At 44.1% G+C, this 18121-nt stretch overlaps 1 protein-coding gene across 1 annotated transcript in view; it reads left to right on the top strand.

Annotated features, from left to right (window-relative positions):
* Window positions 1-14122, top strand: part of TC2N (tandem C2 domains, nuclear) — a 221012-nt gene extending 206890 nt beyond the window's left edge. Inside the window, exons 11-12 of the mRNA XM_086937679.1 lie at window positions 2284-2483; window positions 12905-14122. Coding sequence (XP_086793805.1) covers window positions 2284-2483; window positions 12905-13015 — 311 coding nt within the window. The 3' untranslated portion in view covers window positions 13016-14122. The remainder of the gene's footprint in view (window positions 1-2283; window positions 2484-12904) is intronic.
* Window positions 14123-18121: the final 3999 nt, after the last annotated feature.

Raw genomic sequence — 18121 nt, 5'->3', positions numbered from 1 at the left:
GAGTGCTCCACTGACTAGGACTCGTGCGTGTGGCTGGGAGTAGAGTACCTTAAAAAGGTTACGGAAGTGTTGACCCAAGCCCACCTCGGCCAGGACATCCTCTAGGTATCACCAGTCTTCCTAATCAAATGCCTTTTCAAAGTCAATAAGAAGAAATGATAAGTAGGGGGTTATTGTTTGGCGGTGCGCCAAGGCAATGTGGAGGCGTCTGAGGCAATGTCTAGTACCCCAGGATGGCATAAAGCCACATTGGTCGGGTTGGACCAATATGGAGGGATAAGGTTTCAGGCGGTGGGTCAGAATCGAGGCAAAGATTTTGACCTCCATGTTTATGAGGGAAATTGGCCGATAATCGGTGCAATGTACTGAGAGAGGTTGTGTTTTGGGGATTACCACAATAGTGGCTGTGTCTGTTTCAGGTAGAAAGGAGCCCCTCTTGACCGCTTCAGCATAGGTGTCCAACAAGTGTGGAACCAGTGTCTCTCGAAAGGCAGCATAATATTCTTGAGGGAAACCATCAGGACCCGGGGTTTTACCTGGGGCAAAGCATGCTATGACTTCGCCGATTTCTTTTCTGGTAATGGAGAGGTCTAGGTCCAGTGCCTCGGTTTGGCTTAGGCAAGGGAGTTGGAGATGCGTTTGGGCGCTCAAGCTTGAAAAAGAAAGCTTGGGTTGCTGCCTTGAGTAAAGTTTGGAATAGTAGGCGGCAAAGGTTTGGGCTATCGCCAGGGGTACATTATGTGGGGTACCTTCTGGGTCTCTGATCTCCAGGATGATACGGTTGGCCATTGGACATGTGGCCAAACGATGTAGGTGTTTCCTGTTTTTATCTCTCCACCCGTAGACCCTGGCTACAGAGGATCTTAAAAGTGTTTTGGCAGCCTCCATGGAGATATGTTTGATTACTTCTCGCAAGAGCATGAGCTGTCTCTCACTTGCGCCATACTGCTGGATGGCTGTCTGGCCTTCAAGGAGGGTCACTTGGCCCTCCAATTGAGTGATCCGGGCATCTTGGGGTGAACGCTTAAGTTTAAGTTGGCCTTTGACGAAGCCGCGGATAGTGGCTTTACCCGCTTCCCACAGAGTACTCGGGGAGGAACAGAGTCGCGATTAGTGAGAAAGTATTGTTGGAGTTCTATCCTCACAGCCTTTTTAAGGTTTTTGTCTTGGTGGAACCATTCATTGAAAAATCAGACCCGACGAAGCGTGTCAGGGGGTCCCCCACCCTCAGGAGGATAGGCGAATGGTCAGATATACCCCTAGGAAGGATAGAGATATGTCTAACTTTCTGACAATCTAGCACAGGCATAAAAATATGGTCGATACGCGTGTGCGTGTGATGCGCAGCTGATGTGTCAGTGTATTGCCTGGTCTGGGGTGCCAAATTCTTCAGGTGTCACATACAGCGAGTGTGCTTGCCCAGTTGGTGAGAAGTCAGGCGTGGGCGGACCTCGTGTTAGGTTGTAAGTTTGTGGTGTCAAAGTTTGGGCACATAACTGCATTGTAATCTCTGCCAATGACCGTCAGCCGGGGGGGCAGCGAGGCAATAATGCCTGTGGTGCGTTTTAGGGTGGAGGTGAGCATTGATGAACGGGAGTATATGGAGAGCAGGTTCGGCCCGATGTTTTTAAATAAGGAAGCTATGGAATTGGTAGATTGAGTGATTTATCTTCGGTCAGTCACATGATTTGGTCAGTTGGGGAAGGTAGGATTTAAATCCATACGTGATGGGGGGCTGTGGGGGAGACAAAGTGAGCTACTGCCCAGAGTCACATGATGCTGAGCTGGGGTGCTGCCAGCGATCCAACCGTGAGCCGAGCGATCTTTAATCAGCCACTCTGGCTGCTGTGCCACACCCCTTACTGCGCTAACCTCTACACAACATGCCCTGTAGCTTAAAAGTGCAATGGTCTGGTTACTGTCAGCTGCATTGCATCATTTGAATAAGAACAATGCAAATGAGTCTAGTTATACTGTATACATTGAGAGGCTTGTGACCAATCACGTATTTAATAGCCAGATGTTAAAGGCTGAATTGCAAACAAATTGTAATTACTATTTTCAAGATGTAGGAAAATTATATGAGTTGCGCTGGTCAAAAGAAGCGCCTGCAGAAAGCCCAGAATCGTATTTTAGCTATCACACTAGAAGTATCTACTAGAAGACCTAGATGGGCAGATTTTCTCTTACAAGCTTAACATGGCCTCCTTACCTACAGCTAAAACGTGTTTACTATTTGATGATGTAAAGTTTGATGTCCAGGTTGAAATTTTTCACTTTCAGATTTTCTGGTGAAGGCAGAGATGTTCAGCACTGAGGGGCTGATCCACAAGAAGAAGACGCGCCTGCTGAAGTCCTCCAATGGCCAGGTCAACTGGGGCGAAACCATGGTCTTTCCAGTGACGCAGAAGGAACAAGGCATCAATGTTCTCATCAAACTCTACAGCAGGAGCTCAATGAGGCGGAACCACTTCCTTGGACAGGTAGGATGGTGTCTCTCACAAAGCAATCGTAGATTTTATTAAACAAGCGGAAATATGTCCCAGCAGATAAACAATTTTAACAGTTTTTTAAACAACTCCTGTTGCATTTTTTAGCAGTTGCCTATGCTCTCAAAATCACTTAGCGACTAGGAATTTTGCAAACATGGTGAGCTTGCTATGAGCAAAGTTCTGAAGTTAACCTAAATTCACATTCTCAACTGAGTTCACATTATAGTTTTTTGATAAATGTGAACTTCAAAACACCTGCACGAGCCATGAACTTACTATTAAGCACTTAAGTGAACACATGATTTACCATCCCTTTCCAATTGTTCATATTTGGCAAATGTGTTTAGCAGTGTTAGTCTATAGGTGTACAAAGTGTGCCTTTTTGTTATCTCATAATCCATCCTCTGTTTCTTCTTGTCACTGGAGAGCTCATGGCACAGGTATATATCGTGAAATAATGGGAGTGAATTTTGCTCTACGTACATGTACATGGGCTGAAGCGGTCTATTGGCTGCCTTTTGTAGACAGAGATCATCGATCTGGTGCTATCTACAACATGATTTGCAGAAAGAAACCGACCATGATATCTTAAGGCAGCACCTTTACAACAAACTCTTAGACTTCGCTGTTTTTGGAGGTTTATACCTAGTGGTGGTAAAGACTAATGCCTAGAACCGCACAAGTGTATAAAACTGTCAGATAGACTCATCCATGCTTATTAATTCTTGCATTTATTCATTCACTCATTGATTCATTGGCTCACTCATTCATGTATTCATTCTTGTGCCGCTTCCAACAAAGCACACATCAGCCTCGCTCAAAAACCCATGCCTAGCTCTGCCTCAGACAGTGCCAACCAGTGCTGGGATTGGAAGAAAAATTGCTCCGGGAGCCCATAAAGTGTGGGTGAAGGTAGGGCAGAGGAAAAGGCTTGGAATCACAAGGGACAGATCTTGAAAAACATATATATATATATATATATATATATATATATATATATATATATATATATATATATATATATATATATATATATATATATTTTTTTTTTTTTTTTTTAAATTACATCTGCTGCAAAGAAATTGGCCACAAGGACAAATGTGACAGCAAACCGGCTCTATCTTACTTACTTGGTCACTAAGTGGCTGTATTTTGAAATATGTTACAGGGTTAAGGCAGCTGCTGCAGAGACCTTTGTGTGCCCTGCAATTTTGAGGGAATTATAGTGCAGTAAGATAACTCTGATAGTTAATGCAGTTCTGGTAGAGTTCTGTTTTGTGTCCAATCACATTTTTTACTCCTAAAGTAGAATAGAGTCAATATACCTACTGCAAATTTCATCCTGTTACATACAGATCATGGATTTATATTATATGTAGATAGGTAAGTGAGTACCTGCTTTTCACCCGGAGATCCTTTTGTTACTTCCTTTTCATAATTTGCAGTCCTTCTAATATAGTACAGTGGTCTATTTACCAGCTTCAAGGAGCCGCATGCAAACTTTAAGTCATGGGTTTAGATTATCACTGTGTTTTTTCTTAATCTGTTGTTATTTTACGATTGCAAACATGGCCACTTATAGGAATTGATAAAGTCTTGTTAGTACAGACAGCCCCACTCACCGTTCATTCTTAACATATAATGTCTACACGTATAAATAATATGTGGGTTCCTGCACCTTATAACGTCCAGTCTTAAGTAATATTTTCTGTTCACTAATTTACATACTTGTATGATTTACTGTGCCTCTTTGTGTGCTGTAAAGCGCTGTGACACCCTACACTGGGATAAACAGTGCTATAAAAGACCTAAATAAAAAATAAATTAGTCATCCCACATAAATCATTATTAGTGTAATTACTAAAACACACAGATAAATCTTGCATTCTTACAGGGCATGCACCTCTCTTACATTGTGGGTTGAACAAAGTCAAAAACCTGCCACCAATTAATGGTTTCTTTAAAGTACTTGTGAAGTGATAAGCTACTTGCCTTTGTTTCCTTCCATTGCATTGGTATCTAGGTGATAGGCTCCAGATGGGTCCCAGCTAGGATAATCCTCGAACAAAAGAAGGGCCATTGGCCCTTTACATCAGGCCTTTGTTTGTGCCCATCTGGAGATCAAAATAACACAGATTTCTCAATGCCTGCATGTTGCTGCACTGGAAGGGAATACAGGCAACTAGCGGGGGTTGCTGCATTGTGTCCCGGTGTTGGAAAATAACACCAGGACAAATTCAGCATATCTCCCTGGGTCGGCTGGATCTGGGATCCGGCCCAGAAACAGCTGCTGGAAGTGAAATGCTTCAGAAAAGGGGGTGGTGATGGACAGAGTATCTGAATTAAACAGAACACTCATACCCAGTCAACAGATCAGGGCTTGATCCATCACCGTTTTTTAGCTCACTGCACCATCCCAGCTCAGAACCTGGCTACATGCAAATTAGTCTGTCCCTGGCCCAGTGCATCATGGGAACAGGGCAGACCAAACTACCAAGCCAATTCTTATACTGGGAAGGAAACAAGCTTCCGGGGACCGGTTTCTGGCATTACAGCCGTCTTCGGCCCGGCTTGCTTGAATCCTGATGGTGCAATGAGCAAGGTACTCACATCTGACTATACCCTTCCACGCTTATGGTGGACAAAACTATTCAGAAAAGGGGGTGGTGATGGACAGAGTATCTGAATTAAACAGAACACTCATACCCAGTCAACAGATCAGGGCTTGATCCATCACCGTTTTTTAGCTCACTGCACCATCCCAGCTCAGAACCTGGCTACATGTACATTAGTCTGTCCCTGGCCCAGTGCATCATGGGAACAGGGCAGACCAAACTACCAAGCCAATTCTTATACTGGGAAGGAAACAAGCTTCCGGGGACCGGTTTCTGGCATTACAGCCGTCTTCGGCCCGGCTTGCTTGAATCCTGATGGTGCAATGAGCAAGGGACTCACATCTGAGTATACCCTTCCACGCTTATGGTGGACAAAACGATTCAGAAAAGGGGGTGGTGATGGACAGAGTATCTGAATTAAACAGAACACTCATACCCAGTCAACAGATCAGGGCTTGATCCATCACCGTTTTTTATCTCACTGCACCATCCCAGCTCAGAGCCTGGCTACATGCAAATTAGTCTGTCCCTGGCCCAGTGCATCATGGGAACAGGGCAGACCAAACTACCAAGCCAATTCTTATACTGGGAAGGAAACAAGCTTCCGGGGACCGGTTTCTGGCATTACAGCCGTCTTCGGCCCGGCTTGCTTGAATCCTGATGGTGCAATGAGCAAGGGACTCACATCTGAGTATACCCTTCCACGCTTGTGGTGGACAAAACGATTCAGAAAAGAGGGTGGTGATGGACAGAGTATCTGAATTAAACAGAACACTCATACCCAGTCAACAGATCAGGGCTTGATCCATCACTGTTTTTTAGCTCACTGCACCATCCCAGCTCATCACCACCCCCTTTTCTGAATCGTTTTTGGCCACTATAGGTGTGGCAGGGTATACTCAGACATGAGTCCCTTGCTCACTGCACCATCAGGATTCAAGCAAGCCGGGCCGACGACGGCTGAAATGCCAGAAACCGGTCCCCGGTAGCTTGTCTCCTTTCTGGTGAAGAATTGGCTTGGTAGTTTAGTCTGCCCTGTTCCCTTGATGCACTGGGCCAGGGACAGACTGATTTGCAGATAGCCAGGTTCTGAGCTGGGATGGTGCAGTGAGCTAAATAACGGTGATGGATCAAGCCCTGATCTTTGGACTGGGTAAGAGTGGTCTGCTTAATTCAGACACTCTGTTCATCACCACCCCCTTTTCTGAATCGTTTTTGGCCACTATAGGTGTGGCAGGGTATACTCAGACATGAGTCCCTTGCTCACTGCACCATCAGGATTCAAGCAAGCCGGGCCGACGACGGCTGAAATGCCAGAAACCGGTCCCCGGTAGCTTGTCTCCTTTCTGGTGAAGAATTGGCTTGGTAGTTTAGTCTGCCCTGTTCCCATGATGCACTGGGCCAGGGACAGACTGATTTGCATATAGCCAGGTTCTGAGCTGGGATGGTGCAGTGAGCTAAATAACAGTGATGGATCAAGCCCTGATCTTTGGACTGGGTAAGAGTGGTCTGCTTAATTCAGACACTCTGTTCATCACCACCCCCTTTTCGGAATCGGAAGTGAAATGCGGCGCATTCTCCCTACTTTCCAACACTGGTGACAGAAGTCATATCACTCTAGGGTTGCACAACTTATGTCTCACACACATTTGCCTGCCACCACCTTTTTGCCCAGGGACGAGCCATGCCATGGTTACTCAACATATGAACGCTGTTGATTCTCCAGTTCACTTTACAGGTGGCAATAGCAGGCCTACCTGGGAGTACTTGATTTGCACAGTAGGCCCCACCCATTACTGCACACACTACACATCACCAATATACTTGATGTCACAATCAAGCACCTTTGGGGACCATCACTACCAAAGGACATTAAAAGTGTCTGTTATGTCAGCGCACGTATATACACCTTGCTACAAAGCAAAGGGGTGCTGTTCGAGACTTGTGTTTTCAATGAGGTAATGATGGACCAAAGAGGAGAAGGGTGGACACAGATACAATGACAATTGAAGGAAATGGCGTACAATGTCAAAGGTTCTGGGAGGGGATTACAAGTGGGGAAGTGGTTGTCACCCAAGGGGCGGGAAGGGAAGCAAGAACAGAATTTCACATTACAGATAAAGCAGAAGGGGGCTGAAGGAGTATAGGAAAGAGAAGGTGGCATCCTGCAATGCGGCAGGTGGTTGTTAAAGTTGGAGCAGGCCTTTTCAGAAAGGTACGGCAGCCATGGCTTGATATTGCGAGGAGAGGGTGCTTGAAGACACAAAGCTTTAGTTCTTTTTGGAAGTGGGGGATGTGTGGTACTTGGAGCATCTGGACAGGAATGGAGCGCCACTACTAGGGCCTACAGTGATACCTCACCTCTGAGTGAAAAGGGTCAGGAGCTTGACTACTATTATTGCAGTAGATGCAGTGTGACCAGGGTCCAAGGATGCCAGGGGACTACTTTATTTCATTGTCACGCAGTGGCGAATCAGGTGAGGGTGTACGGCACCCTTCCTGTACCACTGGAAGGAGCAATGTTCACTTTGGTATCTTGAACTTTTATAAATAAATCATTTCAAATTGTGAACAGTCCATGTGGGCTGGACACATTAAGGTGTAGCACGTACATAAGTAGGGCCAAATTTCCTTGTAATGCCTACAAACTTTCCAGAGCAGGTGTGTCTGGAGCCTTACCCACACCTAGGAAGAAACTACAGTAAATGTGATCCTTGGAACGAAAATTACTCTATACCCAAGAAAAATCCTTTGTTTTTTGAGAAGCGTGCGTGACTCGAAAGACGGATCTCCGTAGGGAGACGGGCTTGCCAATGTACAAAGAGGCTACAGCTATTTTGTGGCAACAAAACGTTCTTTCATCAGGGCTCTAAGGCCCTGAATTGTGTGTTAAGTAGAAAAGAATATCAGTTTGCAGTTCTCCCCACGAGCATTCCCAGAAGAACAAAATGTCAATGGTATTGATTACATCTCTAGAGCCTTTTTTTGACCCTTGTAGTCAAAGCGCCAAGGTCCCCTGAATTGAGATGTTTTAACGTGGTAGGCGATGTGAATGGGCCTTTGAAACCATTCGCCCAAAATAGTGCCATTCCTTATTACAATGGCAAGTGTGTCTAGTACTTTGGTATTGCCACCCTTTTCTCAAAATTGGTTTAAAGGTGTTTATTTTTGTTCCTGGAAATAAGAAGTCGTTTTGTCTACAACCTTCAAGAAAAAGCTACACACTTCACTAAACCTGAAAAAAGATTTTCCAATTCAAGAATTCCTAATGCTTTACATGCAGTCTCAGGCTCATATCACCACTGCATCTTTTGTATTGGTTGTCATGCTATGATGTCATCGTTACGTGACAGCTCAGGTTATCTCCGTTTAACCAGCTCTTTCAAATAAAAACCGTATTTCGTATGTCAAGCCACTTCCATTTTGAAGTCATCTCATACATTTTACCAAAAATATGTTTGGTGTTTCTTTTCACACAAAGGGAAAACAGAAATAGTTTTCCTCCGCAAACTATTATCAAAAAAGGCAAAAAGGTGAACTTTGGGGCCCATTAGGATGGCGGGCAGACTTTGCCCGCCCGCCATCCTGTTGGTGAAAGGGACCGCCCGCCATAAGGGCGTGGGTCCTGTGGGCAGCATTAGGATACGCTCGCCACAGTGGCGGGTGCATCCTAATCGCCCGCAGGAAGGCATGCTGTGCACTTCCATGCACAGCATGGCAGGCACCGCGCGGTACTATAGGTATCCCCCATGTGCACCCCCCCGGAGTCCCTGGGGGCCCGCAACGGGCCCCTGCAGGGAGTCTCCGCATGCCTTTCCGCGGCGGCATTGCCGCCACAGAAAGGCATTGACAGACACCCATGCCAATATGGCTGGCAGTGTCTGATAGACACAGCCACCATATAAATCCTTTTTCGCAAAGCTACCAGGCGGAAAAGCGCCGGACAGTCTTTCCGTCCGCCGCGGACCCCCCAGCCATACTAATATGGCGGGGGGTCATTCCGGAGCGGATGGCGGGCAGATTGCCCCCGCCAGGCCATTAATGGGCCCCTAAGTGTCTCCATTTGTCAGACAGATAAAAATCTGCAGAAGATGAAAATCAGACCTTGAATAGAAGCATTTGTTTGCACAAAAGGAGCTGTAAAAGTGGTTGGAATTTGAACATGCAAGACCTATTCAAAGCACTTGCCTATTCATTCAGATCTGACTTGGCAAAATAGTTTTTAGAAGCAATGCGCACATGCATCAAAGCAAAAATCGGTTGCAAACTGTATTTTTGCATTTGGGATGCATCATCCCAAATGCAAAAATCACAATTTAAGTAATCTCTAAATTGCGATTACTTAAATTGCCATTCCATTTAAGGAATCGCAAATTGAGATTCCTTAAATTCAATGCATTAAAGTAAAAAAACGAGCGATTTCGCTAATAGAGGGCGCAAATTTCATGAAGTTGAACTTCGTGGTAATTTGCAAAAACTTTTTTAAAATGCTCTAAAGTGCATTTTTCAAAGTTCCATTTTACACACAAACATGCCCTTAGGGCATGTGTGTGTGCAAGATGTACCCATATGCAGATTTCAGGGGTGCAACAGGGTGTCCTTTTGACACCCTGGCACCCTTGAAAGTGCAATCTCAATTTGCGATTCTCTAATTGAGAATCGCAAATTGAGATTGTCTTCCCATTCATTCTTATGGGCCTCTAGGTCCATAGGAATGAATGGGGAGATATTCCTTAATTGCGACTCGCAATTTGTGAGTCGCAATTAAGAAATTTTAAAAAATCGCTATTTTTTAAGCGAGTTCTTCATGCATAGGATTTTGCAATTCCTTATTAGCGAATCCTTATTTTTCGCTAATAAGGAATCGCAAATGGCATTGTTGATGCATGTGCCAGAATAATATCACAATCTTTTGCCTGTATTTTTTAGGTAAACAAATAAAATTGCAATTATTAATACCATGTCCCGATTGTAGACTTTCACAGCAGAAAAGTGCCCTTCTGACGGCGGAAAACCCACCAATATAGTGGATTCTTTTTCATCGTAAATTTAGGCTAGGTAGACATTGAAGGTTTCTGAGTTGGACATCCTGTGCCCTGCAGAGAACATAGGTATCCGGATATTGTCATAGAGCTGTGATAGACGGGAATAGGTTCCTTTCCAGGGTAGGAAAGGAAGACAATAACCACTTTTTAGGTCAAGCAAACCAGACAACACAGCTATCTGGGGCCCTATCTCGTGTAGGGCGCACTTTCCCTGTTTGCTCCATGGCTCACCTTCAAACAGGTGCGCTGTGCCCAAACAGGGAAAGTGCACACAATTAGGTTGAATGCCCTGTCCTCAGGGAAGCCGCGAATTCGTGCTGTCCTGGGGGGAGCGCATTTAAGAATCTTACATTGTCCTCTTCGGACTTTGACTTACACCTTCGATGTTCCAAGTTGTGGTTGACATGTTTCATCTCAGGTACTTATTAAGTATTTAAATGCCTTATTTGGTTTTGCAGAATATGACAGGAGCAAAACTGTCCAAGGGCAGAGGTTATAATGAGACAGAGGTCATTCTGATGAGGGCAAGGTCGGTAAAGTTGGGCTGCATTGAAGTGCCTGTAAAGTGGAGGGTGATAATTGGAACTATGGGTGCTGGGATTATATGTGAGGTTGGTTGCATTAGTGGTTAAAGGAATGGCCTGCCCATTTTTGTGGCTGTCCCTTTAGATTACAGGATTGATGGTTAGTCATGAAGATGAGATCAAGAATGCACTCTGCTGTATGTACTGGCCGGCTGACAATATATTGGAAGCCAAGGGCTTGATATTCTTGTTGAGGCTTGAAACACAGTAATATAGTATTTCCTGGTTTGTTACTCACAACATCTGTCCCTATAAGGGTACAACGATAGCGGTACCTATACCAATATGAAACAGAACACACTGACCACACTGACCACAATGAAGATTAGAGTAAAGTTTTAGTCATATACTTTTATCTTCTCTGAATTGTATTAAAACATTGATTATAGCTGTCCAGACAAACACAAAACATATATACCACATACATTTTGAGTAGGACTCATATACATTTAAAACAACAGACAAAATTGTCAAGTCACGAAATTATTAGTAGCATCAACTATAAGAACAATAATCCACTAGGCATATCAATCAATTCTTGGTTCCTAGTAGATTTTATAAAGTTGATTTCACGATAGAGAAAATGCGTTGACGTTTCGACCCCGGGGGGCGATGTGCTGGTTGTGCGCATCAGGGGCGGGTCCTACTCAAAATGTATGTGGTATATATGTTTTGTGTTTGTCTGGACAGCTATAATCAATGTTTTAATACATTTCAGAGAAGATAAAAGTATATGACTAAAACTTTACTCTAATCTTCATTGTGGTCAGTGTGGTCAGTGTGTTCTGTTTCATATTGGTATAGGTACCGCTATCGTTGTACCCTTATAGGGACGAATGTTGTGAGTCAAACCAGGAAATACTATATTACTGTGTATTTCAGTCCGACAGAACCATTATTATTGTTCTATTACCCACCCAGGTTCTGAGGGTTACAGGGTCACCCCATTACATGTAATGAGGCTTGAAATTAGGCCTATGGACCTTTAAGATACAGTTCTCTGACCCATAGCAGAGGTTTGGATACAGAGATCCTCGGTTCACTAGTTGCATTAAAGTTCAAAGATTTTGTTGCATTAATGTTCAAAGATTCTGGAAAGCTGTACAACTCCTGATTCTAACATTTACTGCATCACCGTTACTGACCTATATCTGGAGAGTTGGAACATGTAAGGAGTTGACCTAATTGCTAGGGCGGTCGACCTCGAATCTGGGGAACTGGGTTTGAATCTCGGCAACGAGGCTGAACATCCTGTGATTCTGGGCAAATCACTTGGGGCATATGTATCAACATCTGTGTTTGCGATTCTCAAATAGCGATTTATTGGGAATTGCTATTTGAGAGTTGCAAAACGGGATGTATTCAAATCATCGCAAATATTTAGTGATTTCTTAGTATTCCTTAATTGCGAATAGCAAATTGCGAAATCGCAATTAAGGAATACCTTCCCATTCATTCCTATGGGCCAGGAGACCCATAGGAATGAATGGGAAATAATTCTCAATTTGCGATTCGCAATTTGAGAATTGCAAATTGAGAATAATTTCAAGGGTGCAAGGGTGTCATAAGGACACCCTGATGCACCCCTGAAATGAGCATTTGTGAGCATATGGTGCACATACATGCCCTAAGGGCATGTATGTGCGCAACATGGCACTGTGAAACATGCCAAAAAGTGCACTATTGACAGAAATGGCAAATTACCACCAACTTGAAGTTGGTGGTAATTTGTGCGATTTCTTAAGGAGAAATCGCACAACTTGGGTGCTTGATACATAGCATTTAAGGAATCACAATTTGCAATTCCTTAAATGCTTACGCAAAATGAAGGAATCGCACATTTTGCGATTCCTTCATTTTGCAACGCGATTTTCCTTATACATCGCGTTTTGCGAATTTATAGTCGCAAACACTGCTTTTTTGCGAATCGCAGAGTTTGCGACTAAAAGTCTGTTTCATACATATGCCCCTATAATCTCCCTGTGCCTAAACAAAAAATGTATGTGTCATGATGTAATGCAACTGGTGCTATGTAAAGCGCTCTGATACCCGATTCGGGTCAAGTTCGCGCTATATAAAACTGTAAAATAAAAAATGCAATAGGTGATTGGCAGGTGGGACGTATGTGTGTCCATTAATTTACAGGCGTTTTACTTCTGTCTTTTCAGATGTGGCTGAGTACTGACAGCAGTAGCAGCGAAGCAGCCAACCAATGGAACGACATGTTTGCCAACCCCGAAAAAGTGGTCGTCAAATGGCACAAACTTAACCCCTCCTGACGAACTTCCAAGACGCGGAAATCAAAATGAAGGACTTGAACATTAAACTTTATTTCATTCAGAGCAATTCCACTTATGTAGAGGGCTTTAGAGAACCTTTCAGTATAGCACCTGGTGCCTTCGACATGCAAGTGTAGGAGGACATTTTGTGACCAGTGGCCGGGAGTCTTCCTGGCATGACATTCCTTGTGGAGGGCGTTTTCGTAAACCGATTGGGTTGTTCGGGTCATCGCTTTCCACCTGGATGGTGTGATTTGGTATCCTGCTAATTAGGCCTACAGTAACCAAATCTCTCACCACAAAAATCAGACTCCACTATCTGCATATTATATCAATATCTTTAAACTGGCACAAACGTTGTTGCTATGGCAACTTTACCGTTGAGCAACTTACAGATAAACAGTTGGGAAAACTCACTATTGCCTCATCACGGATGGTTGTCACAAATGGTTGTGAGAATTACCAACAGCCGTCGCCTTCTGCCCATGTTCTCGAGAGACACACGTCACAATGCCAGGCCCTCGTTGCCTGTGGAGTTGTGCAACCCGGGAAGGCCCTCGTGACATTCTGAGCTTGAACTTCCGTTTATACGAGCACTTCCTGCTGGATGGCGCAGACAAGCGACTTAGCAACCCAGGCTCACCTTTGTCGAGTGTTTGCTTTAGTGCAATATGTACCATAGCTCTTCTAAGTTAAACACTGCACCTTATAACGAAACTGCACACTAATTTGTTTTGCACATTATATCTTCGCCCAGTTGAGAGTGAAAGGAGAGATAGAAGCCGATAAAGGGAAATCTCTGTCGAAACTGTACATCAGCCAAATTTGCAACTCCACAAAAGAAAATCGTCGTTTAAACGTCAGCAACAAAAACAAATATTTCATTTCAAAGTTGCGGCATATCATACGTGTAAAGTTTTATGCACCGTAATACATATTTTATTTCAGCTTTGTAATATGTCACTTCTTCAGTGTTCTGCAGTCACTCTACAGGTGAGAATAAATCACATGCTAATAAAATCTGATGACACTGGCAGGGGGAGTGTTGGAGGTGCTACCTCCCCCCCCTCCCCCCCCTCCCCCCCAATAAATCTATTCTCTAGTTAATAGTTGAATACAGGTGTTTTAAGTCGGGTGTGATGATTCTTTCAAATTTAACGTACACATGCAGACAAAAACAGATACACATGCATACACTGTCTCTCGACTATGTTTTGAATGTCTTATAGTATGTTGGTTATTTTACAAAATATTGGGGCATATTATCAAGGGGGTTTATCTCCGCTTTTTTGGCTTTAAAAGCCAAGAAAGCGGAGATAAAATTATCTCCCTATTACCTAGCTGTCGCTAACACCAGTTAGTGACAGCTAGTAGGAGAAAGCGACCATCTTGGGCCCTGCTTTGCATGTCAGTGATATTTATCACTAATGACATGCAAAGTGGGCGTGCCAAGATGTTAGCGACTGGAAACAGTCGCTAACATCGCTATCTCCTATTACCAACTTTTGGAGATATTCGCTCTAAGCGCGAATATCTCCAGAAGCTAACACCTGCCCTGAGCAGTTCTTAGCCATGTTATCCAATGGTAGGTGGATAACATGGCTAAGAGCATTAGCTAGGTAATGCATGAATATCGCTGACTTTACAGCGATATTCATGCATTTCGTCCGATTTTTATCGCTTAGGAGATAAACCTTGATAATAGCAAGGTTCCTAAGCGATAAAAATCACCGCAGCTCAGCGATAAAAATATCGCCGCTAAACCAACATAGCGATAATTATCGCTAGTTGTTGGTAATATGCCCCATTGTTTTTTAAGTACCCCCTTACAATCTGCACTCCGCTCTTTTTTTCACCTCCTCTTAAACTCCCCTTCTGCTATGCTTCCCTAATAACATATTGTAACATGCTGTGCCATCATGCTTGTCGGAAAACCTGAAGCTCACACCCCTCTAATCTTACTGACTAAGCTTTGCCCCTGGACACTGGGGCGGATTCAAGTAATTATGAGTCCGAGAATAGTACTACAGGAGAACTCTTTTATGGTCTCTTACATGCTTTGCTAATCGGCTCCGAAACAGAGTGGCCACCTCCATCCACTTAATACAGACACTATTTTCAGTTCTGTAGTTTTTTTCGCGATAGATTAATAATTTCTGGTTGTTGTAGTCTTGTATTGGTTACATTTAATAATTAGGCTAACACACCTGAAGCTTATGATTTGTAGGTGAAAAGTTCAGGACTGGACACATTGTACATAATGGCCTGGAGTGCGGTGGTCACTATTCTCTGAAGTGCCCAACTCCTTTCTAGCAGCAGTGGCCGGTCCTTAGGGCGGTGGGCCTTGCCCCCAGCTTTTCACAGACATGAAGTGTGTTTGTCAGACTGTGCAAAGGTCCGCCTGACAGACACTCTTCATCTACAGGTCAGGCAGACAGGTGCTATAAATGCGCTAAATATGCAGGTGCCTGGCTGCCTGAACTGAATTTTGCTGTACTAAGAATATCGTAGTCCTGTGGGCTGTGACCTCTTCAGCCCAGCAAAGCGCTGTGAGATCCTCCCCCTCATGACGAGGGGAGTGTCAGTGATAGACTCAGACCTGGGCGCTTCAGTTTTAAGCCCAGAAGTACCCAGGGCCGAGTGTCAATCAGTGACACCTCGTCACAGAGTGGGGTGTGGTCAGCAACTTTTACTGACCCCATCCGACTCTGTGACAAGTAAAGACTTCCGCCTCCTCTCATTGGCTGTATTAACAACCACAGGAGACACCTGTAGTCCCAGTAGAGACCTGGGTAAATATAGTAACATGCAACAATGTCTCAACGGGAATCAATGAGGGGATGAGATTGAAGGAGTAAATTGTGGAGGAATTTATAAAATCATGTTATAATTCTAAAGTCCAAATTTAGCACAACGTAGGGTGACAACTGCCTGGAGGGTTTCATGGCTACAAGGCGGGATTCTGCCAGAGATTTCGAATTCCCACACCGGGGCAACAATCACTGGCCATCTTCCACAAGGGCACGGTCATCCACGAAAGGACAATTCCCAAAAGGTTACAAGTCATGGGGTGGGCTGGAAAGTGAAGTCCCTCTTGGGAGCATCCGCAAACTAGAGATTGGTTCAGCTGGTATTCACCAAGTCCCCAGAGTCCAGGCAATGAATCAATGTTCCATGGGACATTGATCCCCCACATACCCATAAAACTCTCCAGGCAGCTATCATTCTACATTGTGTTATCTAGGTGTGCAGCAAAGTGGGTTTCTGTTGCAGTACACCCCTACTTTTTGCCTGGCTTGTGATGCAGCTTTGACTGTATAGCACTGAGTACTTGCTAATCTGGCTCCCAGTACCAGTGTTCTTTCCCAAAACTGTACTATTGTTTCCACAATTGGCACACCTCTGGCTCACATATTAGTCACTTGTAAAAGGTACCAGTGGTACCAAGGGCCTTGTGACTAGACAGCGTCTCCAAATGCTGCAGCAGGTTTTATGCCACCCTAAGAGACCCCTCACCAAACACAGGCATACTGCCACTGCAGCCTGTGTGTTTTTGTGCAGATAAAAGTGAAGAGTCGACCAGGCACACATCCCTGTGTCCAAAACACACAAAGTACAGAGGGGTGAGAGGAAAAACCCTCTTTGGCCTCCAGCTCAATAATTAAACATCACAAAAAGAAGAGGGGTAAATCATTAAGTGGAGATATCAAACGTGTGTGGGAATACACCAATTTTATAAAACTGCCCCCACACACAGCAAGAAGGGCCTGCTAACACACCTCCGCGCCAGCCCAACGCTGGAGGTTGAGCAATAGGTAGGGGGAAGACAATACAACACAAAATGTGGAAGTGAAATCACAGATGAGATAACAGTGCAGAACAACTAATAATGAGTGATATAAAACTGGTGCCGGGGGATCCTTATGTAATCCCCCAGCTTTCCTCAGGACTTCTCAACACTACGATCTCTGGGTGCATGACCTTATTCCTTCCTCCCAATTTAGAGGGTAAAAGACATATCACCTTAAGTGGACCCCCTCACTTTTAGAGAGGAACATGGAGTGGTTAAAAAACAAAAAAATATTAATAACACCCACAAAATAAATAGTGAGATGTACCCCATCCCACTGTATGTGACAACAGAAAATGTCACTAGTATGGTGAAACATCCCCAAACACTCATTACAAACCTCCACAAGAACTTACTCACACCGCCCTTCATAATGAATGGCGGTGCTTATTTTCAAACTTTGCGCATCACAGCTGTAATAATGACCAGCTATAGACTCTATTGAGGTAAGCCGGGGTATTACATTGAGCCGGCTGAAACATGTCGACATTTATGCAGAGTGGGGGGTTGGAATCTCATTATAAGCTCTCCAACCTGCCACCCATGTATTTTAAACTCTGGACGGGGCATCTAATATTAAAATTGGAATAAGGATCCCCCGGCACCAGTTTTATATCACTCATTATTAGTTATTCTGCAGTGTTATCTCACCTGGGATTTCACTTCAACATTTTGTGTATTGTTTTCCCCCTCCTTATTGCTCCACCTCCAGCCTTGGGCTGGGGCGGAGGTGTGTTAGCAGGCCCTATGATGAAGCATGACACAGCTTGCTGTGTGTGAGGGAAGTTTTATAAAATTGTAGTATTCCCACACACGTTTGATATCTCCACTTAATGATTTACCCCTCTTCTTTTAGTGATATTTACACATCCCTGTGTGCCAGGTCTACCAGCACTGCAAGAGGCATATGTAAGTCACCCCAACATCAGGCCTTACAGCCCTAAGACAGGGTGCGCTCTATTGCCTGTGAGGGCATAACTACATGAGCAGATATGCCCCTAAAGTGTCTAATTCCATTCTTAGACATTATGGGCCACATGCATCAATGTAAGGAATTGTGATTCCGAAATTGCGATTTTTAAGGAACCTCAAATTAGGAATCGCAATTCCTAATGCATGTAGGAATCACAAAAATAATTGTGATACCTACACATCCTTGCGACTCCCAAATTGCGATTCGCAATTAAGGAACGATTTACCATTTATTCCTATGGGTCTGGGGACCCATAGGAATGAATAGGATTGCATGTGCAATT

Source organism: Lissotriton vulgaris, chromosome 9 (genome assembly GCF_964263255.1).
Source record: "Lissotriton vulgaris chromosome 9, aLisVul1.2, whole genome shotgun sequence".
In the NCBI taxonomy this organism is placed as follows: domain Eukaryota; kingdom Metazoa; phylum Chordata; class Amphibia; order Caudata; family Salamandridae; genus Lissotriton; species Lissotriton vulgaris.
This window is presented reverse-complemented; position numbering and strand designations above follow the sequence as displayed.